Consider the following 25,875-nt stretch of genomic DNA (forward strand, 5'->3'; position numbering starts at 1 on the left):
GTTCAGCAATGTGAAGGCAAGTCCTCCGCCACTGTAGGCAGGAAGTGCCGAGCACAACTCGTCTGTGGGGCTCTGCCCATCAGAAACAGGAAGAACAAAGTGCAAACCAGCAATGACGCCACACCCCTCACGCTAGGAATATGTATTGTGTTATTGAACACCTTGGTGATGTTGCAACAGCCCCATGCAAGATCAGGTGCAGCCTCTTCCTTTTGGAGCAAGTTATAATGGTGACATAGGCAGTGGGAATGTAGGATTTCTCATAGTTGCTCCTTAAATAATGCATCTGAATTGGAAGTAGCAATGTGAACAAAATGTTATCAGTACTTTTTTAGAATGAAATGCCCTCATGGTATCTGCTATCTTGCCTCTTCTTCAGTCAAACTAAAGAGACCTAGACAAACCAAAACCCACAGGCCTGAACCATCAAACACGGCGTAGTTGCATTTCAAAATAAGATTTATTCATCGAGCTTCTTGGCAATAGTGAAGTGAATACTCTCCAGGCAATTTCAGTTAAAGGTAAACACATCCATCACATATAAAATAATGTAATAAATACCTTACATGCAATACATTTCCTGTTTTAATACAAAAATGTGAGCAGAGGGGTGTGTTTATTTTCCCTGGGAATCTTTTCAGACAGACTTGGGAAGCATTTCGATGCACACCATCACAATGTAATGTAATTATATATGAAAGTAACACACAAGTGTGTGTACACACGTATTGGGATCATATAGCAAGACAACACTGTTTTGTTGAGTGTATATATGAAGTCTAATTGCGCTGTGAGCAGTGGTGATAAATCACTAGAGTCTTAATCAAAGCACTACAACCGAGAGTCATCAATCACTTACTACAGCACAACACAACACCGGCCTGTAGCGTCTCCTTGTCTTCTGGCTGGCAGCCCCGCTCTGTGCCTAACATGGGACACATCGCTGTGACACATTATCATTAGCACAATCAACACCAGTTTGGACATCCTGACAGAAAGACATCAAATGGCAAATGGATGTGGTGGAGATATATATATATATATATATATATATATATATATATATATATAAGGCCATAAAGCAGCAAAAACCCAGATTTCCATGTCAGTGCATGCAAAGGAAAAAAGGCTTTCTGAACAACTGGAGCGCAAGATGAGGAAGGACTGGAAAATATCAACGGCTCCTCTGAGGTTCTTCTTCCCAGCAAGGTGTCACATGACTGATAGCCTGCTAGGATAAAGTATTTCAAGTAATGGTCTAATTTAACTGTGGACTCTTCAATCTCTGCACGCACGACTGTACGACTGTAGTCGGCCGTGATGGATGGCAGAAAGCTGGGTCACCTCAAAGGCGCGGTGGTGACATTCAGAGTGTCCCTGCTTAAGGTGGGGGAATGACAGATGGTATTTCAATGGAATCTATAAAAAATGTGTCACCACTGGAAGATGTTTTGACTTCTGGTCCGCTGCTGCCCCTATTTAAAATCCAGTCTGCATTCAACAACACTTGATGCTTAAAAGACCTTCAAAATAATGGTGGAGGCAAAACCAATAAGAGAAACAACCTACAGATCTGAACACAATCAGGAAGTGCCCATAAGCAATACTCCCACAGCAATCGCCCTCATCATAATATAACCAATGTTTAAGTGTCTTGCGGGCTTTCATCTTTTTTTTTTAATGAAGTTTCATCGCATTTCCTTTCTGTCTAACATGAGAGCATAGCTGAGGTTAAATGAAGACAGACAGAACAAATATAAAGAGAGAGAGGAGGGCTGGGATGGCAGGCAGTCAGCTATGAAGGACATGGCCGCAGCAGTTATTTTTAGTTATCAGTGTTCGGAGGCTGTCATTCGGAACATCTCATTAAAAATCAGGAAGAAAAAAATCTTGATGCTCCATCAAATCATTCAAATCATCGAAACTCTGAGAAAAGAAAAAGCTCCACATCCTGCTGTGCATGCTCTCTGTCTCTTCTGCACGAGGCTATCAGTAGAATACAGTCTATGGTGCATACATTAAGCATATCTTTGGTGACCTCTGCAAAAAGGTACTACATCTCCTATTATATCAGAGGAGTTGCAGACAGATGGATTAATTATGCTCATGCGCCCAGAGGCATGTCTTTTAAAATGCAAAGAAGCACGTCCAAGGTTTATTAATCATTTCTTAATTAGAGATTAAACACCAAGATTCATTAGCACAATGTGGACACAGTAAATTGGATACTTGCGGGAGATGCCCTCACAAGTAAAGTCGTTAAACGTAATAACAGGATCTCAATTTCATGTCTTATTCCTGCTAAGTGCCTCATGCAGCAATTCACAGTGAAAGCATCTCAAAGCAATACACCTGTGACATAGTTCTTTTAGACTGTTTCACTCAGATATTTTGTTCAGATGATTGTTGCAAGTAAAGGGCATAATAATAACACAAGGAGAAGTGCTGTAAATAAAGTGAAAGATTGAATTATAGATCCAGTTTCCGTTTGCATCCAGGAAAATTGTATTGTAAGTTTTGTCCTTGAAACAGGCTTATTTAACTGAAATGGGGCATTTCTCTCCCTTCCTGTCCCTCCTTGGCTGTTAAATGTTTTTATAGATAATTGCTGAAAGTTATAGGGCTGAACCATACAGAGCAGAGCAATTATCAAGTAATTACTAGTAGAGTCAATTATTTAACTCACTTTGCCATATTTAAACCCACCTTGCAAATGCACTACAATTCTACAAACTCATCTTGCATGAGAAAGTGCCAACATTTGGACATCTGTGCGAAATATACTAACTATTATTATTTGTGTCAGAAATACAGTTTGGTATAATCTACAGTGGGTATGCACAAGGTGAATGTGCTGTACGCAAAGATAAAGGGTAAATGCTGCCACCTACTGGATCTGTGCTGTATTTGCCGTCTTTGTAGTAGACTGTTGAAAATGTTGCCTTCAGAACAATCGGAAATATTGAAATTAAACAAATGCTAAATTAGCTTATATGTCTTTAAAAGAAAAATCGTATTCAGGGCCTAGCTGCACGAAACAATAACTCTGTTGGTCTCAAATCAAAACAGCCGCTAAATCTAACTTTGTTCTCGGGAGGATTTTGGTATTATTTCCTAAAATAACTTGTATTTACTACGGCAAATTCAGCATTTGAATGCATATAAGTAGCCAAACATGGCGGACACGGATGAGCCGTAAGTAGCTGCCGAAGAACGAGCAAGAAACAGTCATTAACTGCCCGAAAGATGCTTTCAAATCTCATCGACCTGCGAAAGCACAGCATGAATGAACCTTCTTTTATTCTCTCTTTTTAGGGAGAAGAAAAGAAGGAGAGTAGTGGAGCTGACTGAGAAGTTAGTGATGAATTGGTAGAACTGGCGGAAGGTTTGAGGTTACCAGACAGGTTAAGGTTAGCTAGTTGAAGAAGCTAATCTGATCGTGGTTGTAAAGAGATCACACTGACTCTAGGCTACGGACAGGAATACTGACTATTAGGTCGTGAGTAGCTAACACGTCTATACAGCAAACCATTGATGGTATCTTTCACCTCTATGCAAAGTTAGAGGTCTTTACTCTACCTTCTCACTGTTGACATGCTAGCTATTCACCTAGCTTAGCTGCCGGGTGCTTTCCTGGCAAGAGAGTAACGCTAGATAACCCCTTAAATGCCCACGTGTCAGAAATATGCAGTTTTACTAGGCTATATACTCCGAGTGTTAAACAATAACACGTAACACAACGTTAGAGCAGCCGCTGACAGGGTAGACATCGAAACACAAGTGAAAGTTGATGTAGTACTCCTAAAAAGACATAGTATGAGCTGCTGTGAACTGCAAATAGCGCCCTTAATATGTGACAATTAATCACAGTGTTGTTTCATGATTTCAGTAGACTTGGAGGTTTTTGTGTAATATCAAACCATACACTGTTATGCATGGCATCTATAAATAAATACGGCTGATGATACATCCTAAATGTACATATTGTTGTCTACAGGATGGTGGTTGATGGAGGCAGTGGACGCACCTGTGAGTGGGAGGGACGGTGGAACCATATCAAAAAGTTTTTGGAAAGATCGGGACCCTTCACACATCCTGACTTTGAACCCAGCACAGAGGTCAATAATTACAGGGAGCAGAATGATGCAAGTTCTTTTATTTGTCATTTGATCCGTGCCATCTTGTATTGCTCTAATATATAATATCTATCACCTCGCACCACAGTCGTTGCAGTTTATGTTAGAAACCTGCAAAATCCTGGTCATTGGTGCTGGTGGTCTGGGATGTGAGCTGCTGAAAGACCTGGTATGATCAATATAATCATATCATAACATATTTGGAAGGTATGATTTGTGCTTAAATGAATGGTCAACTCTTTGTTTTTGTTCATGTTGTGGTTCAGGCTTTATCGGGCTTTCACAACATTCATGTTGTCGACATGGACACCATTGATATGTCAAACCTGAATCGACAGTTCCTCTTCAGGTCAGTATAATTACGTAAAATAAATGTGAACTTCTAACCCATACTATTATTTAATATGATGTTTAAGCAATTAGAAATGTGATTTTAATGTGTGTATGATGTTGACCAGGCCAAACGATGTAGGTCGGCCCAAGGCGGATGTTGCAGCTGGTTTTGTCAACAGCCGCATACCTGGATGCTGTGTTGTCCCGTATCCTTTTGGTTGAACAGCTATTGCAACATTTAGATGCTTGATATAAATGCAGTTGTTTAAAAAGCAATAATCACAATCCATGTCATTAAAATGTGTAAAATAGGGCAAGCAGCTAATCCCAATGTCAAAAGTCTCAATTTAAGAATGTAGAATAGAAACTTTACTTAATTGTTAGGCTGTGAAAGCAAGTGAAAATTCTGTCCAAACATGGATTCTCCTCAATGCTTTGTGCAGACATTTTAAGAAAATTCAAGACTTAGATGAAACATTCTACAGACGTAAGTATCATTAAGACTATTCAGTCCTAACTTTCCTAGTGTCTGGTTGGAAGGCGTGTAGCGATTTAGTCGGCTTATGATTTGGTTTGGTGCGAGGCTCACGGTTTGATACACTCAAAATGCTTCACGCTAAAAAACGGCTAAAACTACCGGTAACCAAAAGACACACAAAGCCATTTCAGCCGTTAATGAGACTTGCAACTTGCTTGTTGTTTTAAAGAACACTGGTTCCCTTACTAAAAATCCGCTTCACACCACTCTGTAGCTCTCACTTAGTCACTGATATAAATGATACTGCATTCCATTTTTTCAGCGTTGTATGTTTTTGCATCATGACATTAGTTGCCGCCCTACTGCTTTGACTGTGTCATCATCAGACATTAGATTTGAATTCAGTCATCTTTCCGTTTTCATCTAGAATTCCATATAATTGTCTGTGGTCTGGACTCTATAATTGCCAGGAGGTGGATGAATGGTATGCTGGTAAGTTATTCTTCTTTGCTGCAGTCTTTGTCACAGTCCTTTTTTTTTGTACTTTTGCCATACTGTTTTTTTTTTTCTCCAAGATTTTCTATGTGTCATTTAAATTTGTAAAGCTGTAAGATGTGCTGACAGCAAAATGTTTTGTGTAATCACAAGAAAATCCCTCTGTCTTTCTGTGCAGCTGTCGTTTCTGGTGTATGAGGATGGTGTCTTAGACCCAGGTTCCATCATTCCTCTAATTGATGGTGGGACTGAAGGCTTTAAAGGTAATGCCAGAGTCATTCTCCCTGGCATGACCGCCTGCATCGACTGTACCCTTGAGCTTTACCCTCCTCAGGTAAGGAGAAATAATGTATTAGAAAATATTGTTTACAACCACAACTTAGTGTTTTACAGAAACGGTTCATGGTCAGTTTGTTGTTGCTAAAATACACCTGTCTTTGTAGATCAACTTCCCCATGTGTACAATAGCTTCCATGCCTCGTTTGCCAGAACATTGCGTTGAGTATGTCCGGATGCTGCTGTGGCCCAAAGAGAAACCCTTTGGAGGTATGAATCACACTGCAGTTATTATTTCAGTTGAATGGCTTACAACACCTTTACATAAACATAAACTTAAAGTGTGTGCGTGTGTGTGCGTGCGTGTGTGTGCGCGTGCGTTTTTATAGATGGTGTGGTCCTGGATGGGGATGACCCAGAGCACATCCAGTGGGTGTACCAGAGATCCCTGGAGAGGGCAGCAGAGTTCAACATAACAGGAGTCACATACAGACTAACCCAGGGTGAGCACAAATGGCACAGCTATCTGTCATCTGGAAATGTGCCAAAGTAGATCAAATATAACACAGCAAGATGTTGCTGTCCAAATGGCTTGGGCGTTTGATACCTTAGTCTGTTAGTTAGTCATTTCTTTTGTGCAAAGAAAATATAAAACATTGCAATTTTTAGTAGTTAGAAAAACATATTTTCTTTTAAATGTTGCAGGTGTCGTAAAGAGGATAATTCCAGCTGTAGCTTCTACAAATGCTGTCATAGCTGGTAAGTAGCTATACTGATTAAATGTGAAGGCGTGTTAGTAGAGAGCTGTTGACTGGAACCCTTTAATGAAATATTGTATGCCCTGTCATATAAGAGTTAATCATTTCCAACATCCATCCATCCATCGTCCACCGCTTATCCGGGATTGGGTCGCGGGGGCAGCAATCTTCCCTTCTCTGGGCCACATCCTCCAGCTCTGACTGGGGGATCCTGAGGCGTTCCCAGGCCAGTGAGGAGATATAATCTCTCCACCGAGTCCTGGGTCTTCCCCGGGGTCTCCTCCCAGCTGGACGTGCCTGGAACACCTCCCTAGGGAGGCGCCCAGGTGGCATCCTTACTAGATGCCCGAACCACCTCAACTGGCTCCTTTCAACGTAAAGGAGCAGCGGCTCTACTCTGAGTCTCTCACGGATGGCTGAGCTTCTCACCCTATCTCTAAGGGAGACGCCAGCCACCCGTCTGAGAAAACCCATTTCGGCTGCTTGTACCAGTCATGACCCAGCCTTCATGACCATAGGTGAGGGTAGGAACGAAGATCGACCAGTGTATTGAGAGCTTTGCCTTCTGGCTTAGCTCTCTTATTGTCACAACGGTGCGGTAAAGTGACTGTACCGCCCCCGCTGCTCCGATTCTCTGGCCAATCTCTCGCTCCATCGTCCCCTCACTCGCGAACAAGACCCCAAGGTACTTGAACTCCTTCACTTGGGGTAAAGGCTCATTCCCTACCCGGAACAGGCAATCCACCGGTTTCCTGCTGAGAGCCATGGCCTCAGATTTTGAGTTGCTGATCCTCATCCCAACCGCTTCACACTCGGCTGCGAACCGATCCAGTGACTGTTGAAGGTCACAGACCGATGATGCCATAAGGACCACAACATCTGCAAAGAGCAACGATGAGATCCTCAGGTCACCGAACTGCAACCCCTCTCCTCCACGACTACGCCTTGATGTCATATCCATGAAAATCACAAACAGGATTGGTGAAAAGGGCAGCCCTGGCGGCCCAACATTCACTGGAAACGAGTCCGACTTACTACCGAGTATCCGTACACAACTCTCGCTTTGGGTATCACCCGGGGGACCCGGTCATACAGCCTTCTCCAGATCCACAAAACACATGTAGACCGGATGGGCGTACTCCCAGGCCCCCTCCAGGATCCTTGCGAGAGTGAGGAGTTGGACCGTTGTTCCACGACCAGGATGGAATCCCCATTGTTCCTCTTCAATCAGAGGTTCGACTACCGGCCGAACCCTCCTTTCCAGTACCTTGGAGTAGACTTTACCAGGGAGGCTGAGAAGTGTGATACCCCTGTAGTTGGCACACACTCTCTGGTCCCCCTTTTTAAATAGGGGAACCACCACCCCGGTCAGCCAACCCCTAGGCACTGTCCCAGACTTGCACGCAATGTTGACGAGGCGTATCAACCAAGACAACCCCTCAACACCCAAAGCCTTCAGCATTTCTGGACGGATCTCATCAACCCCTGTGGCTTTGCCACTGTGGAGTTGTTTGACTACCTCAGTGACTTCCATCAGGGAAATTGACGATGATCCCCCATCAGCTTCCAGCTCTGCCTCTACCATAGAGGGCGTGTTAGTCGGATTCAGGAGTTCCTCAAAGTGCTCCTTCCACCGGCCGATAACCTTCTCAGTCAAAGTCAGCAGGGTCTCACCCTTGCTGTACACAGCTTGGATGGTTCCTCGCTTCCCCCTCCTGAGGTGCCGGATGGTTTTCCAGAAGCACCTTGGTGCCAACCAAAAGTCCTTCTCCATAGCTTCCCCGAACTTCTCCCACACCCGCTGCTTTGCCTCTGACACAGCAGAGACTGCTGCCCTTCTAGTCCTTCGGTACCCTGCAACTGTTTCCGGAGTCCTCCCGGATAACATAACCCGGAAGGACTCCTTCAGTTGGACGGCTTCCCAGACCACCGGGGTCCACCACGGTGTTCGAGGGTTACCGCCCCTTGAGGCATCTAAGACCTTGAGACCACAGCTCATCACTGCAGCTTCAGCAATAGAGGTTTTGAACATCGCCCACTCAGGTTCAATGCCCCCAACCTCCACAGGGATGTCTGAAAAGCTCCGCCGGAGGTCCCCAGGACAGGGGCTTCCTCCAGATGTTCCCAGTTCACCCGCACTACCCGTTTGGGTTTACCAGGTCTGTCCAGAGTCTTCCCCCACCCCTTGATCCAACTCACCACCAGATGGTGATCAGTCGACAGCTCCGCCCCTCTATTCACTTGAGTGTCCAAAACATGCGGCCTCAGATCAGATGATACGATTACAAAATCGATCACTGACCTTTGGCCTAGGGTGCTCTGGGACCATGTGCACTTATGAGCATCCTATGTTCGAACATGGTGTTTGTTATGGCCATTCCATGACTAGCACAGAAGTCCAACAGCAAACGACCATTAGGGTTTATATCAGGGACACCCTTCCTCCCAATCACGCCTCTCCAGGTGTCTCCATCGTTTCCCACGTGTGCGTAGAAGTCTCCCAGCAAGACTACGGAGTCCCCTACTGGAGCCCGCTGCAGGGCTCCATTCAGGGCCTCCAAGAAGGCCGAATACTCCGAACTGCGGTTTGGGGCATAGGCACAAACAACAGTCAGAGTTTTCCCCCCATAACCTCTCGTCCACCGGGGTAAACTCCAACCTGGCGGCGCTCAGCCGGGGGCTAGTGAGTATCCCCACCCCGGCCCGACGCCTCACACCTTGGGCAACTCCGGAGAAGAATAGAGTCCGACCCCTATCCAGGAGTACGGTTCCAGAGCCAAGACCGTGCGTAGAAGTAATCCCCACCAGAACCAACTGGTAGCGCTCCACCTCCCGCACTAGTTCCGGCTCCTTCCCCCACAGAGAGTTGACGTTCCACATCCCCAGAGCCAGCCTCCGCTGCCCGGGTCTGGTCCGTCGAGGTCCCTGACCATCACTGCCACCCGTGTAACAGCGCACACGACCCCAGCGTTTTTTCCCATGAGTGGTGGGCCCACAGGATGGATGGATGGGAGGCAACACGTAGCTTCTTCGGGCTATGCCCGACCGGGCTCCGTGGCAAACCCGGCCACCAGGCGCTCGCTGTCGGGCCCTCCCTCTGGGCCTGGCTCCAGACGGGGGTCCCGGGCTTCCTCCGGGCAGGGTCTCTCCTTTCCCTTTTTTTCATGAAGTCGTTTTGAACCATTCTTAGTCTGGCCCCTCGCCTGAGACCAATTTGCCTTGGGAGACCCTACCAGGAGCACTAGGCTCCAGGCAACACAGCTCTCAGGTTCATAGGGACACACAAACCTCTCCACCACGATAAGTTGATGGTTTCCAGAGAGGCATTTCCAAACAGTACAGAGTATATTGACTTTCTGTAAACAGAACTGTATACCCGGACATAACTATTTTTTTCTGATTTATTTTACCCAGCTGCTTGCGCAACCGAGGTTTTCAAAATTGCATCAAGGTGAGTTTGCCGGTTCTGTTTGGACAAATATGCAAAAATTGGTTGTCTGTATGAACCTTATCTTTCATCGTTTCTCATGATATAACTTTTTGCATCTGCAGTGCCTATATACCTCTCAATAACTACATGGTCTTCAATGATGTCGATGGCCTGTATACCTACACTTTTGAAGCAGAACGGAAGGTTTGTCCCTGAATTTCATCTGCTAGCTTGTATTTGCTACAGTGCTAAAGTTGCCTTTTTTGTAAAAACATTTTTATGTTCCCTTCTGATGCAGGAAAACTGTTCAGCCTGCAGCCAAGTACCTCTGGACATGCACTTTTCTCCATCGTCCAAACTCCAGGAGATGTTGGACTACCTGACTGAGAGTGCCTCCCTGTAGGTTTAGTTGCCTTATTATGATTTATTACTAATTACTGCACTGTACCATCCTACTTAAGTTCTGCTTGTGGTTATATTTGCTTGTTGTTATATTTTTAGTAGTTGACATTGCCTTCAACAAACAAATATGTATTTTTCAGACAAATGAAATCACCTGCTATAACCGCGACAGTGGAAGGGAAGAACAAAACATTATATTTACAGGTAATTAACCTCTGCTCTCACACTGTTTTGTGTTTTCAGAGTCTAAGGTGTGTCCTGATAAAATTAGGCAATCATGCAAATTTTGGTTTGAGCTTAATTAGTATTTTGTTTTACAGTCTGTCGCTTCAATTGAACAGAGGACACGGCCAAATCTGTCCAAAACCTTGAAAGGTGAGTTGGTTTATTTGCTCCATATGTTTCTTAGAAATGATAATGCCTACACTCTGAATTGGTGCGATGAAGACACTGTGAATATGCTGACTCACTTTGTATTATGAACATGTTTTTTACAGAGCTGGGGCTGACTGACGGACAAGAGCTGGCTGTAGCTGATGCCACCACACCTCAGACCTTGCTGTTCAGACTCCGCTTTACCTCATAGGATGAAATCAAGCACTTCCACAGCCAGTTGATGTCATTCTTGTTTCTTGGCCAACTATGACTTGATGCAGAATATTTAAAATGGCCTCAAACTAGAACAGTTTACAGTGTATTCAGTCACAGTGGAAAAGAGTGACGCTAATTTGATTGTTTTATTGTACTTATTGACTTAATGTTTTGCACTGAAAAGCCAAAATCATAATTCCTACCTTGTCATCTTTTGGTGATGCATTGTTTGCAAATGTTGAGGATTTCTGCATTAATGTGTTATCTGCACTACACACCTAAAGCGTGCTACGTGCAAACAAAGAGACGAGAATTGGTTAATTTGGCAAATATTATTCTGTACATGTTCTGGTTTTGAATATTTATTTATTCCAACAGTTTTTTTTAGTTGCAGAAACCACTCAAGTGGTAATCGGCAGATACACAAAATGATGTGTGAACTGGAATAAAAATGTTTTTCTTACAAAGTTTTTGTTTTCTTTAAGTACCGTCATGGATTTGTGGGAGTGAAACAATATTTATGTTTACGCAGCAAGTTTAGTATGCAGGATTGAAAGGCCTTACTGTAGAAGATCCATTTAGTTTTAGATGCTGTTTGTTTCCACTCAAAAAGAAAAGGCTCAAACAAATAATTTAAACTCATAATATCTATGTATTGCAATTATGTAGAAATCCTGAGTACTATAATTTGGAAGTTAAATGTTTGGATTTTAGAGGGTTTAGCTCTGCTGACTTTTTTTTAAACTATCTCTTTGTGGTAAAATATAATTTACAACATGGGACATTAATTAAAAACAGAAAACATGTAGGCATCATAATGAACTAAGGATAACACAACAGGCATGACTCCAGCCTCAACAGGATAATAATTTCAACATGGTAGCAAAGTAACTTTAATACATACGTTTATAATAATAACTTGACAGAAAGTCACATTTCTTTTAAAAACAAAAACATGTATCGTATTAACTAAATCAGCACACAGCTTATTGCTTATAAATTGGATGGACTCAAAGCATTTCGTAAATTCAGTCCTGAAACACGATGGGTGAGACCTCGAGAACTTGGCTTTGACAACTTGCCGAGCTTTCTGTGTTTTGTTTGCATATTATAACATCACATCCGCGTCTTCTTTCGCTCTGCAGACTACACCGACCATGACGTCAAGGTGCTACGTGGAAAGGAAGTAGCGAGCATGCTAATGCTAATGGGGCTACAAGTTGAGTGCGACCAAAACAAACGATGACGGCCGCGAAAAGGAGCCGACAAAGCTTGTATTAACCATGGGAATGCGTTTGCTTTGATCGCTGTAGTAGAGTTTAGATACGGCATTAGTGATACCTGTATTTCTACATGAGAAATTATGCGATTTTGAATGTCAGATGGCCAGTTTGCGAGCTGTAACTGTATCTGGGATTGATGCTGCCCCTGTACACTAACGCTATGCGTTGGCTAACCTACAGCTTTGCTAACTAGCTATGTGGTAGCTAGCTGTCAACATAGCTTTTCAGTACAGAACACAATTTGAAATTACGAAATATTGTTCGTACCAGGTTATCGTTGATGACGAAAAATGCACAGACAGTTAAAGTGACGGCTCTTTGTTTGGTAAAGCCAAATTCCCGTTAAGATCCGTGTAACAATTTCTTAATTTGGTGATAGCTAGGTAGCATAACAGTCAACATGAGTTGGTTCAACTCATCTCTGTCCAGCTTCGCTAAACAAGCTTTAACAACAGCTCAGAAGTCAATCGACCGAGTTCTGGACATCAAAGAAGAGGACCAATGGGGCGACACGGTTGTAATGCCCTATGATGGTAAGTAGTGTAACATAGGGTGGTAAAAGATAATGTTGACATATGCGAATTTCGGATTGCTGCTACAACTGGTACAATTTATTTTCTGTCAGATGTTACTATACCTGGAAAGCTGTCATTGAGCGGAGGATGGGGAATGACACAATGGGAAGCGCCCCCTGAAGAAAGGACCACCACTCCCCCTCCTTCCTCTGAGGCCATTACTACTCCTGTCACCCGCACAGTTGTGGATGAAGCAGAACACTTTTTCAGTGTCTTTCTGCCACCCGGAGATGTACAAGGTGTCACCAACACCCAGGTAGTGTCTGTACCTCCTACTAAGTCTCAAAGGAGGCCTCAGGAGAAGGAAAAAAAAAGCAAAGAGGCGGTGGCACATGAAGAAGTGGAGACTCAAAATTCAGCAGCTGCTGATGAGTTTCATGAGAATCAGACTGCTGCTGAGAGCCAGCCAGTTGAGCCGGAGTCCTCACCACCACAATCTTATACAGACACTATCCTCCTGCAGCCAGTATCTCCTCCTTCTCCCAGCGATCTTCCTTGTAACCCTGATAGCAAAACGCTTGATGTAAAAACAGATACAGTTTCTGTAGACTTGACAACAGAGCAATCACAGTCTCCATCAGACCACCAGGTCGAGCAGGACACCACAGACTCCTCTGAACCTGCTGCTGTACCTTCTGAACGTAAGAGCTCTACACCTTCTGATCCTTCGCCCTCCCCGCCCTCTAAGGAAGTACTCATCGAGCATAAAGACTCAAAAGTGGAGGACCGTCAAAATGATACACCCTCTCCTCCAGTCAGCGCTTTCTCCTCAGGAACCTCCACCACCAGTGACATTGAAGTGCTTGACCATGAGTCTGTGTTGAGTGAGAGCTCAGCCAGCTCCAGACAAGAAACTGGGGAGGGCAAGGCTGGCCTTCACCTAATGCAGGGCTCTTTCCAGCTTCTCACTGCCTCCACCTGTGGAGATTTCCCCCGTCTGGAGGACTATTCCAAACTCACAGAGAGCTGCGGCTCCTCCTCGGACGCATTCGAGCGCATAGATTCATTCAGCGTGCAGTCGTTGGATAGCCGTAGTGTGAGCGAGGTTAACTCCGATGATGAGATCCCCAGCAGTCGGACGCTAGCGTCTGTCACTACGGGCTCTCCTCCTTTAACTGTGTCATCAGCTGTGTGTCATCAGCAGGAAGATGGAGTAGTAGAGGAGGAAGAGGAGGAGGAGGAGGAGGAGGAAGAGGGCTTTACTGAAACAATGAGGGAGCAGTCGCTGGATGAGATGGAAGAGAGTGGACGGAGTGCGACTCCTGTTAATAGTGAGCAGCCTGAAGAGTGGACAGAACAGGAGCAGGAATATGAGGCTAATGTCACGCCGTCTGATCCCGCCTCCAACGCTGAGGAACAGATCACTCCACCAATCACTGAAGAGATGAAAAGTGTCTCGACAGTTCAGATTTTGGAGCTTCAAAAGGTACCAATTATTATTGTATTCCTGGTAGTATCAATAGTAAAGGTTTGTTTTATGTATATATTATAAACATGTTTATGTATGTTTACAAAGTCCATATAGCTGCGTGGTTCATGGTGAATACACCAGAGTATTGTTCAACTTCATATATCTTTGCCACAACATTGTGATAAACAAATATGAGCGATGCTTGTTATAGATTAGTTGTGTATTTGTACATTATAGAAAGAGTCTTAAACTGCTCTGACGGGTAATTATATAGTATATTAGTGTTTCACTAAAATATTACTATAACTCTGCAGAAAGCAACATTTAAAAAGTATCTACACATGCATTTAAACAAATACTTCACTCACTTAATGACTTGGTGAACAAAGAATCCAAAAATGGAGAAAGGTCTTGATGAAGTGAAGTAAACGGGGACGACGTTTAACAACAGCAAAAACTATATCAAAACATCCGTTTACAAACTCTCACACAACTCGTGCACTATAATCCAAGTCTCATTCACAAGGTCGTATGCTCACGTCACTACTTCCCAAACACATGCATTTTCATTAAAACGTTACTATTCAACACACTTTTGCATAAACAGTCTCACACTTGCGCAGGCACACTACTCGTCTGTGTTTTGCTTTTGGGAAAGTAGTGAGCATATGACTAAATAATAAATGAGACTTGGATTATACTGCACGAGTTGTGTGAGAGTTTGTAAACGGATGTTTTGATATAGTTTTGATGTTCCTCAAGAGTTTTCTCCGTTTTTTAAATTCTTCGTTTAGCGTTGAGGTATGTGAGAAAAACGAAGTTAATATAAGAAGGTCTGAGTAATTGATATAAAAATGGTCATTTTGTGGCCTTACGCATAATGCAAAATAGAAGTACATAGCTTTGCTAGACTATCTTGTCATATTTCCATATCATCGTGTATATTCTAGTTGTCCAGAGCAAGACTTTGTGTTATTTCTTTCTAATAGCTTCAATCCCAACTTTGCCATTTGTTTGAAGACTATTCGTGTATTTTAAAATATCTGCCAGTATATTGTCGAATTTTTGTTTGAAAAACATTTGGTCAAATATCAGTACTTCTCCCATAAATCCCAGAATTTGTTATGCTACTTGAAGTGCACGCTATGAACACGCTAAACACGCTACTTTCCTTTATGAGTAAGTTTTATATTTACAGGCTTTTCTGTGCAACTGTTGTTGTAAACACAATACAACGTTGTGGACATGTTGTAGGTTATTGATCAGCTGTCCGGCCGCCTTGAGAAGAGAGAGGCTCAGCTGCTGGCAGTCAGCAAAGACAAGGCCGGGCTGGAGGAGCAGTGTGACAACCTCAAAGAGTGAGTATATCACACACACACACACACACACACACACACACACACACACACACACCTGGCACTATAAATGGTATAGTATATAAGGAAGCTGTTGAACTTGTAAATTAAGCTACAATGTTTTTATTTATATACCTTTATGTAATGATTGTCGCTTCACTATAGAAATAATGCTGAAATGTTCAAGTGATGCTTTCATTAAGTCACTCTGGTTGTTGAATGCTTAAAATTATCTACTTGTGCAGAGCCTTGTAAAAAGCCGTCTTGGCTTTGAGGCTGTATAGATTTTGACATTAAGGTCTCTTACACTAATGAGTGTGTTCATCCTGTAGCGAAGTGATAAGCCTGAAGGAGGAGAGCTCCACCGTTCAGTCCCTAAAGGATGAGTTCACCCAGCGCATAGCAGATGCAGAGAGGAAGGCTCAGCTGGCCTGCAAAGAAAGAGACATAGCCAAGAAGGTAATTTGCATATAAGTGATCTGAGGCTCTACTTTACTCTTACTCCGTCAGCAGTACATTGAGACAAAGACAAAGTGCTACCAGGACCCTATTCTTTTTACAACTAGCCCATATTTATTTTCTTTGGTTAAAAGTTATGCTTCTATGCTACAGGAAATAAAGGGCTTGCGAGAAGAGCTTTCTACAAGACTTCACTCCAGTGATACACTGGAGATCATCAGAGAGAAGGAAGAGCAGATCAGAGGCCTGCTGGAAGAAGGTGAGACTTATTTATGTAGCAGGCTATAACTCTTCACCTCCATTACTGCACACAGTTCCACTCTAGACAAGCTGTACAGTCAAGAAAGTGTTTAACATTAAGCCAGCTGTAGAAATAAAAATGTAAGACCGAGATCCCTCACAAACTTGTTTTTTATGCCCTGAAATACTTGTCTGTAATTATTTGACAAATGTATGGATGGACAAGTTTGTATAAAGAACAGCTTGGAAATTAAATATTGTTAAGATGCAGTGTGTATTGCACAAGCATCTGTGCTTAACTTTACCTACGTCGACTGAATAGGTGTTTATTTCTGTCACTTTTCAGGTGAGAAATTGTCCAAGCAGCAGCTGCAGCACACCAACATCATCAAGAAGCTGCGTGTGAAAGAGAAGGAGAGCGACACAAGGATCACAAAACAACAGAGAAAAACCAAGGAGCAGGAGGAGGAGCTCAGGCAACTGCAGCAGGTCAGATTTTAGTACATATTTAAAAATGTCAACTTTTACCCTGCCAATGTTAAATGACTGATTTAAGCACTTGTCAGGTTTGGCAGTGTGGGCCATCTGGGCAAATTTGAGTCAGAGCAACGAAGTTTCAGTTTGATCACGTTTTTTGGACTTTCTTTTTAACATGGTCTGAATGAAATATCATGTTTAATTTTAAATTGGCTTACTTTTTGATAAATTGTGTTTCATGGGGACATTGTTAATGTTGGTTTTAGGGGGTTATATTTTAAGTTTGCAGGTTATTCTTTTTTACAGGCACATTTAGGCTAACTCCAGTCAACTTAGTTTTGATTGCTTCAGTTGGCAATTTAAGTTCTCAAGTGTCCAAAAACTGTTCTTCACACTGTTTAAAGTTGTCACTCTCACTCTCTAATGATGGAGTAGGCTCATAATGGGTCTATTAAATTAAACAATAGGCCCTTTTGAAATGTTGTATATCCGTGCACTTGTTATTGCTTTACCACTATTCATCACTGTTTCTTTGAAAAACATGACATGACTTTTGTTCCTCAGATATTTTTCATGATTGTATAGTGTTAGGTATGATAAGCGTAAGCAACGTTATTTAGTATAATCATGGCTACTATTCTGTCTGTGTTTTATGTGTTAAGGTTCTAGATGGGAAGGAGGAGGTGGAGAAGCAGCACAGGGAGAACATCAAGAAGCTGAACGCTGTGGTGGAGCGGCAGGAGAAGGAGCTGAGCCGGCTGCAGACAGACTCTGAGGAGCTGCAGGAGACGAACAGGAGCCTCCAGGCTGCTCTGGACAACTCTTACAGGTAAACACTGACACGCCCTGCTATGGATACAGAATACTAATTGTAGTATTGTATTGTACTTTACATTTTATTATATTATTTTATGGTTGACACAATATACAGCACAGATTAAGTATCTGGGAAGTGAGACATTTATTGTGTGTTACTTGAGTTTATTGGATTTCAAATGATGCAATGAAATTTACATATATATATATATATATATATATATATATATATATATATATATATATATATATATATATAAATAAATAATATATTTATAATATATGAATACTCGATCGTCATTGTTTCAAATCCAGTGTGCGGAAGTAAAGAGCCAAATGTCAGAGGAGTATTTCTTACAAATAGAGATGGCACTGTAATGAGGTCATGATGTTGATGGTCTACTTCTACATTTGTGTTTTCAGGGAGCTGGCAGAGCTTCACAAGACGCAGGTCAGCAGAGCCAGTGAGGCCGAAGAAGCAGCTCTTAGCAGGGAAACACAGGCCAAGGAGCTGCTGAGCGTAGCTCTAGAGAAGGCCCAGGAGGAGGCCAGGATGCAACAGGAGGCTCTGGCCAATCAGGTAACACAGGATTATGATGTAGACACTTCTGTTTCAATCACATTCATATGAGGGATCATCACTGGATCAATGCTGTACAAGCACTCCGGCACACCTTGCATACGTAAGGTGTACACTACAGTAGGCTGTGGTGCAGCCTCAATAAACCTCAGTCCTCAAACGTGAGTCAAGGGTGCAGCTATTATACCATAAATAACAAGTTAACAGTAAAGATAAATTAAGTAAGTAAACAGTTAAAAAAGCTAAATATAATGGTAGATAAACCTTGTCAGTTTTGACATGACATCCTTTATTAACTCTTTCTTTGTGTATAGGTGGCTGATCTGAGACTGGCTCTGCAGAGGGCTGAGCAACAGCAAGCAAGGAAGGAAGATTATTTAAGGGAGGAGATCCGTGAGCTTCAGCAGGTAACACAATATGCTGGATAAAAGGTGTCCCATAATTTAGACCGGAGCAGGATTTAATTAATGCACACCATTTTTTTCTTCTTCTCGTCTTCCACAGAGGCTTCAGGAGGCAGAGACCAGGAACCAAGAGCTCAGTCAGAGTGTTACCTCGGCAACACGGCCCCTACTGCGACAGATTGAGAACTTGCAAGCCTCATTGGGCGGACAGACGGCATCCTGGGAGAAACTGGAGATGAACATCTCTGACAGGCTAGGTAAGAGGCAGGAGTTTAACTGCATGTGTTTAAAAACAAAACAAAATACAGCATTGTACAAAGTGAGCAAGTGCTCTCCCTTTTCTTTTTCAACAGCGGACGCCCAGGCACACCTGGCCGTTGCTGTGGAGAAGGAGCGATCAGCAACAGAAGACCTTCTGTCCATCAGGTCCCAGCAGGCCTCTCTGGAGTCCCAGGTTTCCCTGTTCCGCCAGGAGAAGGCCCGACTCCTGGCACAGCTGGATGCTGAGAAGAACAAGAGAGAGAAACTGGAGGATGAGAGCATCAGGTAGCAAATGACTATTATAACTCAAACCTACAAGGTTAATTGATGAGGTACATCCAGCCATTAACCCATCATTGTCACTTATACTTTTCTCTACTTATAGTCTATTCTCAATGTATTTCTTTATGCCTTTTGGATTGTGTGGTGTTGGAAAGACATGGCTTTCAAATGCTTAAGGAGTTGCTACTAAAGTATATCTTAACCATTTGACCAGACCATCAAGAAAGTGTAGCAGGACAGGAGAAAAGGGGATAACCATCAATAAGTGCTCTATAGCTGTTTCCAGATTCAGTGTTTTTGTTTTGTTTGCAGTAAGTTGTATTTGTATCATTGTTTCTAGAAACTTTATTTTTAAACATCAGTAGACACCACAGTGAATGTTATGCTGCATTGACTCATTTATTCCTATTGCCTAGATTTTCACCTACATATCTAACTTTTGCTGGATATTTTACAGATACATGTGTGAAAATGACTGACATAGTGTTTATGGGTAGGATACAACTTGTTAGAAAAATGTAGTCAACACATGTCCCCTTGTCATGCAAATGCTTCCTGGAGAGTGTGTTAGTGAGTCAGAGTGTGAAGCAGAGGCTGGGGGGGGGGAATCCCCCTAACGGAAGCAGTCATGCGTCTGCATATGGCCTTTGTGCCGCAGAGATATCTTGTGTGAGAAGTCTGGCAGCTGTGACTGGGCCAGTGGCGCAATGGATAACGCGTCTGACTACGGATCAGAAGATTCTAGGTTCGACTCCTGGCTGGCTCGGAAGCTTTTTGAGCTCATTACTGAAATGTGTAAATTATGTATGGTGTACTCTGCAGGCATTTTGTAATACAAAGGAAGAACATATATATTGATACTACACTAAAATGCCTCTACAGCCTCTTTGCTACACATAACTGTGAGAAAGTCCAAAACTATGATATATTTAAACAGCCTGAGGAACCATGTAGCTCCTTCTTCAGTGGAAAAGCTCTTAGATAGTTGTCATTAGACGTCACACCATTATGCTGATTACATTTCATTATTAACAGGAAGGTGAGTATTTCACAGATTATGAGTCTTTGATACTGTTGATTGTTTTTGTGACTTATTGCTTGTTATCTCAATGTAGGGAGCATGTTGATTTGGAAAACCTGCGAGGAGAACACACCCGCATGCTAGAAGAGGCCAAGAAAGAAAAGGTACCGTTAAGTTCCTTCCTAACTCTTGTTGTTCTCCTCTATGAAACTACTTCCTCACGTGCATCTTTTTGCTTCTTCCTCCAGCTGCTGCTGACAAATCAGTTAGAGATGGAGAAGATGAAGGTGGAGCAAGAGAAGAAGAAATGCTACTTGGCACATGAAACACTCAAGGAAAAGGTTTAGGAGAATTAAGAGATTATTAATCTGTTTCATCTCATCAGAATTTCTCAAACTAAGCAGTTTAGATGTTTTAATTCTGTTCTCTTAATAGTTGTGAAATGTTTCCCTATCAGGAGCGGAAGGCCATGACTCACTCGCTAGGAGAGCCCCCGGCCTCCTCCACACCCTCCCTGTCCCGCTCTAGCTCCATCAGTGGGGCAGACAATGCTGCTCTACACTCGTCAATTATTTCCCAGGTAAACACTGGAAGAAATGTTCAACTCTAGAAACATTAGTTTGTACATGCTTGACCAGCCCTGAACTTTGTTTTGTTCTTGTTGGGTGTGATTACTGATGCTTTTATTCAAAGTTAACTTCAAGTAGGGGTGGGTAGTGTTGTCGGAGATAGAGGATAGAATTACAATTTCAGTCAGAAACCTTCTGTTGCTACTTAATGAAATGAATCTTTCAAGACAGGGAAAGCTGGTGCCAAAACCTTTTCTATTCAAATATAGAGTGCAGGCGTTCCCAGATCTAATTGAGAGGACTTTTTCTAGCCTATTGCAGTCATTGTAGCACCCCTCTGTTCACAAATTAGAATAACAATGCAATGCAACAAAAGTTCACCAGGAGTCAAACCTAGAATCTTCTGATATGAAATCAAATACATTATTCATTGCACCACTAGCCCACTGCCAAAGTATTTCCTTTGCTGCCATCAATTTGAGAGGGCTAGTTCATTGGGCTTGATATTAATTGATAATGTGATTATATTTAGGGTGAGTCAATTGGTGCTTAAACAAAGTTCATCTCACTCAGGAACCTCAGTGGTGGGCAATAAAACAGGCTTTCCTGTTTCAGTGGTATGCCGATGTCTTTCGGGCAAAGTCTCCTTGACATCTGTGAAACAGATTTACTCTTAAAGTGCCTGTGAAAAATAGAATGTCAACAAATGCCATGGAATGAAAAAAAATGTCAAACATAATCAAGTTAATAATGAATGGTAACAAGGAATATGGTATAATGAATTGCTACACTACACAATGAGTAAAACAAATGCCCTATCCAAGCATAAGAGAAGCTCCCTGATTGTCTAGTGGTTAGGATTCGGCGCTCTCACCGCCGCGGCCCGGGTTCGATTCCCGGTCAGGGAACATTCCCTTTATGTCTACGTTGCACTAGGTGAGAGGTGCACCAAAGCAGTGGTGATGATTTGTGTCCTGATATGAATATTCAATATACGGGAGCCTGTATCCTTGCTGATAAAACCAGGCCCATTAAATCAAGAGAAATTAGCCTACTGAGTAAATGCACCACAGTTCAGACACTTGAACTAAGTTGATTTAGACCATGATTTCAATTGTTGAAGATTACAATAAGTTTATTAGACATATGTGTAACAAAGTTACCCTTAAAGTGCCAGTGAAAGGTCCCATTTTCACAAATTCTGTGAACTGGACATTACCCCAAACAGAATAAAATAAATAATGAAAGGACGGACAATCATGCTAGTTATCACACACACTACACAATGAGTAAAACAAATGCCCTATCCAAGCTAAGAGAAGCTCCCTGATTGTCTAGTGGTTAGGATTCGGCGCTCTCACCGCCGCGGCCCGGGTTCGATTCCCGGTCAGGGAACATTCCCTTTATGTCTACGTTGCACTAGGTGAGAGGTGCACCAAAGCAGTGGTGATGATTTGTGTCCTGATATGAATATTCAATATACGGGAGCCTGTATCCTTGCTGATAAAACCAGGCCCATTAAATCAAGAGAAATTAGCCTACTGAGTAAATGCACCACAGTTCAGACACTTGAACTAAGTTGATTTAGACCATGATTTCAGTTGTTGAAGATTACATATTAGACATTTGTGTAATAAAGTTACCCTTAAAGTGCCAGTGAAAGGTCCCATTTTCACAAATTCTGTGAACTGGACATTACCCCAAACAGAATAAAATAAATAATGAAAGGACGGACAATCATGCTAGTTATCACACACACTACACAATGAGTAAAACAAATGCCCTATCCAAGCTAAGAGAAGCTCCCTGATTGTCTAGTGGTTAGGATTCGGCGCTCTCACCGCCGCGGCCCGGGTTCGATTCCCGGTCAGGGAACATTCCCTTTATGTCTACGTTGCACTAGGTGAGAGGTGCACCAAAGCAGTGGTGATGATTTGTGTCCTGATATGAATATTCAATATACGGGAGCCTGTATCCTTGCTGATAAAACCAGGCCCATTAAATCAAGAGAAATTAGCCTACTGAGTAAATGCACCACAGTTCAGACACTTGAACTAAGTTGATTTAGACCATGATTTCAGTTGTTGAAGTACAATAGTTATAGACATATGTGTAATAAAGTTACCCTTAAAGTGCCAGTGAAAGGTCCCATTTTCACAAATTCTGTGAACTGGACATTACCCCAAACAGAATAAAATAAATAATGAAAGGACGGACAATCATGCTAGTTATCACACACACTACACAATGAGTAAAACAAATGCCCTATCCAAGCTAAGAGAAGCTCCCTGATTGTCTAGTGGTTAGGATTCGGCGCTCTCACCGCCGCGGCCCGGGTTCGATTCCCGGTCAGGGAACATTCCCTTTATGTCTACGTTGCACTAGGTGAGAGGTGCACCAAAGCAGTGGTGATGATTTGTGTCCTGATATGAATATTCAATATACGGGAGCCTGTATCCTTGCTGATAAAACCAGGCCCATTAAATCAAGAGAAATTAGCCTACTGAGTAAATGCACCACAGTTCAGACACTTGAACTAAGTTGATTTAGACCATGATTTCAATTGTTGAAGATTACAATAAGTTTATTAGACATATGTGTAACAAAGTTACCCTTAAAGTGCCAGTGAAAGGTCCCATTTTCACAAATTCTGTGAACTGGACATTACCCCAAACAGAATAAAATAAATAATGAAAGGACGGACAATCATGCTAGTTATCACACACACTACACAATGAGTAAAACAAATGCCCTATCCAAGCTAAGAGAAGCTCCCTGATTGTCTAGTGGTTAGGATTCGGCGCTCTCACCGCCGCGGCCCGGGTTCGATTCCCGGTCAGGGAACATTCCCTTTATGTCTACGTTGCACTAGGTGAGAGGTGCACCAAAGCAGTGGTGATGATTTGTGTCCTGATATGAATATTCAATATACGGGAGCCTGTATCCTTGCTGATAAAACCAGGCCCATTAAATCAAGAGAAATTAGCCTACTGAGTAAATGCACCACAGTTCAGACACTTGAACTAAGTTGATTTAGACCATGATTTCAATTGTTGAAGATTACAATAAGTTTATTAGACATATGTGTAACAAAGTTACCCTTAAAGTGCCAGTGAAAGGTCCCATTTTCACAAATTCTGTGAACTGGACATTACCCCAAACAGAATAAAATAAATAATGAAAGGACGGACAATCATGCTAGTTATCACACACACTACACAATGAGTAAAACAAATGCCCTATCCAAGCTAAGAGAAGCTCCCTGATTGTCTAGTGGTTAGGATTCGGCGCTCTCACCGCCGCGGCCCGGGTTCGATTCCCGGTCAGGGAACATTCCCTTTATGTCTACGTTGCACTAGGTGAGAGGTGCACCAAAGCAGTGGTGATGATTTGTGTCCTGATATGAATATTCAATATACGGGAGCCTGTATCCTTGCTGATAAAACCAGGCCCATTAAATCAAGAGAAATTAGCCTACTGAGTAAATGCACCACAGTTCAGACACTTGAACTAAGTTGATTTAGACCATGATTTCAATTGTTGAAGATTACAATAAGTTATTAGACATATGTGTAACAAAGTTACCCTTAAAGTGCCAGTGAAAGGTCCCATTTTCACAAATTCTGTGAACTGGACATTACCCCAAACAGAATAAAATAAATAATGAAAGGACGGACAATCATGCTAGTTATCACACACACTACACAATGAGTAAAACAAATGCCCTATCCAAGCTAAGAGAAGCTCCCTGATTGTCTAGTGGTTAGGATTCGGCGCTCTCACCGCCGCGGCCCGGGTTCGATTCCCGGTCAGGGAACATTCCCTTTATGTCTACGTTGCACTAGGTGAGAGGTGCACCAAAGCAGTGGTGATGATTTGTGTCCTGCTATGAATATTCACTCTACGGGAGCCTGTATCCTTGCTGATAAAACACGAGGCTGACAGGCTTCAAAGTGTACTGGTGCCATTACTTGTAGCTAATTCCCTTAAGGTTTAGCTGTTTAAGTAAGGCAGAGGGTTTTTTTATAAGCCCGAGCCAAATGTACCCCGGTTACATCTTTAAGTCGCACGTGGGCTCTCGGAGAAGCAGCACACTTCATGTTGGCCAGCTAATGACCTACAACATGTAACTATCAAACTTTTAGCTAGCGTCAAATAGTTAACTAAGCTTTGAGAGCGTTAACAGTGCAACCCGCTAAGACTCAGTGACTCTCAGGCATGCGAGATAAATGAATGTGGAGATAATAACGCATTTCCTACTCTTTGCTTTTTCAGGGGGTGAAATTAGAGAACACTTAACTGGAGGCTAATGTCGGAAATATGTATGTGACGGCTAACATGTAGCGTTAGTTCTTGACAAAGCCCAAGACCCCTTACACATCAATTCAAGCTGTACCGATGTGGCAGTGAAAGAACAGGGCAGGAACACATCTTTCACATATCCACGGTACAAACACTTGCGACGGACACAAATGTCAATGTTAACGGTCGTCTACATCAGTTGTGGTTGAGTTTGCATGAGAGGAGGTTTACCTGAATGCACAGACTGCTATTCTCCAGACTGAAGGATGATGTTGCCGGTGGTCGCCATAACACCGGAAACCTCGTTATGCCGGCCGGTAATACGGAGCGACAGTCACGAGGTGGCGCTGTGCACCACGCCTTCTGTAGATTAAACAATAATACTGCAGGTGCTCCACATATTCTGAAGGATCACTTTACTGTAAATGCTGACACTAAAACAATACAATTTATATTAAAACAATAAAATAAACAGAAAGTTTAACAACCCCTGGTTCAATATGTTGTATAAATGTACCAAACCATGGTTGATCAAATGTTTCCCTTTACAGTGGGCAAATCTGTTCATAGATTGTGTGTATGTTTCACATGTCAAATGTTTGTCCATTTTAACTTTTAAGTATGTATGACGAGTTTTGAGTAAAAATATAAATTGGACAACTTTGTTCAGAACATGGACATTTATTTGAAGACTTGTGTGCAGCATTGAGGTTATGTAGTGTTTTGTATGAATCCATTGAAAATACTAACTTCTAAGGTGTGAATCCAAACAATTCAAATTAAGAGTAACAGCGTTGTTCACATCCAAATAAATGTTTATTAATTTACATATATACATACATATACATATACATATACATATACATATATATATATATATATATATCTTTAGGATTTCAATCACAGACTACGCTCAGGTCGACACCACATGTTGTGATTTG

The 25,875-nt window shown here is 42.4% G+C and overlaps 2 protein-coding genes and 8 non-coding genes across 13 annotated transcripts; all 10 read left to right on the forward strand.

Annotated features, from left to right (window-relative positions):
- The first annotated feature begins 3,086 nt into the window (after positions 1-3,086).
- Positions 3,087-11,366, forward strand: uba3 (ubiquitin-like modifier activating enzyme 3). 4 transcript variants are annotated; one of them, XM_029431744.1, is made up of 18 exons: positions 3,129-3,195; positions 3,316-3,354; positions 3,998-4,118; positions 4,225-4,305; positions 4,403-4,485; positions 4,595-4,675; positions 4,913-4,956; positions 5,375-5,439; positions 5,621-5,776; positions 5,886-5,988; positions 6,108-6,221; positions 6,424-6,477; positions 9,891-9,927; positions 10,029-10,110; positions 10,205-10,305; positions 10,449-10,512; positions 10,629-10,683; positions 10,806-11,366. In XM_029431744.1, the coding sequence occupies exons 1-18, from the start codon at positions 3,176-3,178 to the stop codon at positions 10,892-10,894; spliced, it is 1,389 nt and encodes a 462-aa protein (XP_029287604.1). In that variant the 5' UTR covers positions 3,129-3,175; the 3' UTR covers positions 10,895-11,366. The 4 variants fall into 4 exon arrangements, with proteins under 4 accessions (XP_029287605.1, XP_029287604.1, XP_029287603.1 ...); XM_029431745.1 differs by lacking the exon at positions 3,316-3,354 and having other exon boundaries at positions 3,087-3,195; XM_029431743.1 differs by lacking the exon at positions 3,129-3,195 and having other exon boundaries at positions 3,203-3,354.
- A 614-nt stretch (positions 11,367-11,980) lies between these two features.
- tmf1 (TATA element modulatory factor 1) lies at positions 11,981-20,673 on the forward strand. The gene is made up of 14 exons (XM_029432767.1): positions 11,981-12,715; positions 12,808-14,183; positions 15,423-15,526; positions 15,856-15,982; positions 16,136-16,241; positions 16,569-16,711; positions 17,362-17,528; positions 17,939-18,095; positions 18,410-18,502; positions 18,600-18,756; positions 18,853-19,045; positions 20,158-20,227; positions 20,312-20,404; positions 20,521-20,673. The coding sequence occupies exons 1-14, from the start codon at positions 12,583-12,585 to the stop codon at positions 20,671-20,673; spliced, it is 3,072 nt and encodes a 1,023-aa protein (XP_029288627.1). The 5' UTR covers positions 11,981-12,582.
- trnar-acg (transfer RNA arginine (anticodon ACG)) lies at positions 19,736-19,808 on the forward strand. Its single transcript has one exon. It is a non-coding gene; the product is annotated as a tRNA-Arg (tRNA).
- Positions 20,674-21,468: 795 nt separating the features above from the next.
- Positions 21,469-21,540, forward strand: trnae-cuc (transfer RNA glutamic acid (anticodon CUC)). The gene has a single exon. It is a non-coding gene; the product is annotated as a tRNA-Glu (tRNA).
- Positions 21,541-21,955: 415 nt separating this feature from the next.
- trnae-cuc (transfer RNA glutamic acid (anticodon CUC)) lies at positions 21,956-22,027 on the forward strand. The gene has a single exon. It is a non-coding gene; the product is annotated as a tRNA-Glu (tRNA).
- A 408-nt stretch (positions 22,028-22,435) lies between these two features.
- trnae-cuc (transfer RNA glutamic acid (anticodon CUC)) lies at positions 22,436-22,507 on the forward strand. Its single transcript has one exon. It is a non-coding gene; the product is annotated as a tRNA-Glu (tRNA).
- Positions 22,508-22,917: 410 nt separating this feature from the next.
- trnae-cuc (transfer RNA glutamic acid (anticodon CUC)) lies at positions 22,918-22,989 on the forward strand. The gene has a single exon. It is a non-coding gene; the product is annotated as a tRNA-Glu (tRNA).
- A 415-nt stretch (positions 22,990-23,404) lies between these two features.
- Positions 23,405-23,476, forward strand: trnae-cuc (transfer RNA glutamic acid (anticodon CUC)). The gene has a single exon. It is a non-coding gene; the product is annotated as a tRNA-Glu (tRNA).
- A 415-nt stretch (positions 23,477-23,891) lies between these two features.
- trnae-cuc (transfer RNA glutamic acid (anticodon CUC)) lies at positions 23,892-23,963 on the forward strand. The gene has a single exon. It is a non-coding gene; the product is annotated as a tRNA-Glu (tRNA).
- A 414-nt stretch (positions 23,964-24,377) lies between these two features.
- trnae-cuc (transfer RNA glutamic acid (anticodon CUC)) lies at positions 24,378-24,449 on the forward strand. Its single transcript has one exon. It is a non-coding gene; the product is annotated as a tRNA-Glu (tRNA).
- Positions 24,450-25,875: the final 1,426 nt, after the last annotated feature.

Source organism: Cottoperca gobio, chromosome 5, assembly GCF_900634415.1.
Source record: "Cottoperca gobio chromosome 5, fCotGob3.1, whole genome shotgun sequence".
Classification (NCBI taxonomy): domain Eukaryota; kingdom Metazoa; phylum Chordata; class Actinopteri; order Perciformes; family Bovichtidae; genus Cottoperca; species Cottoperca gobio.

Bases quoted from the DNA above. Each gene is read 5' to 3' on its own strand.
- uba3 (XM_029431743.1), top strand. From the start codon at position 3,287: ATGAACCTTCTTTTATTCTCTCTTTTTAGGGAGAAGAAAAGAAGGAGA. The intron at 4,957-5,374 runs GTAAGTATCATT...GTTTTCATCTAG, and splicing joins AGATGAAACATTCTACAGAC to AATTCCATATAATTGTCTGT. The intron at 10,513-10,628 runs GTAATTAACCTC...TTTGTTTTACAG, and splicing joins ACAAAACATTATATTTACAG to TCTGTCGCTTCAATTGAACA.
- tmf1 (XM_029432767.1), top strand. From the start codon at position 12,583: ATGAGTTGGTTCAACTCATCTCTGTCCAGCTTCGCTAAACAAGCTTTA. The intron at 15,527-15,855 runs GTGAGTATATCA...TTCATCCTGTAG, and splicing joins CAGTGTGACAACCTCAAAGA to CGAAGTGATAAGCCTGAAGG. The intron at 15,983-16,135 runs GTAATTTGCATA...TCTATGCTACAG, and splicing joins AAAGAGACATAGCCAAGAAG to GAAATAAAGGGCTTGCGAGA.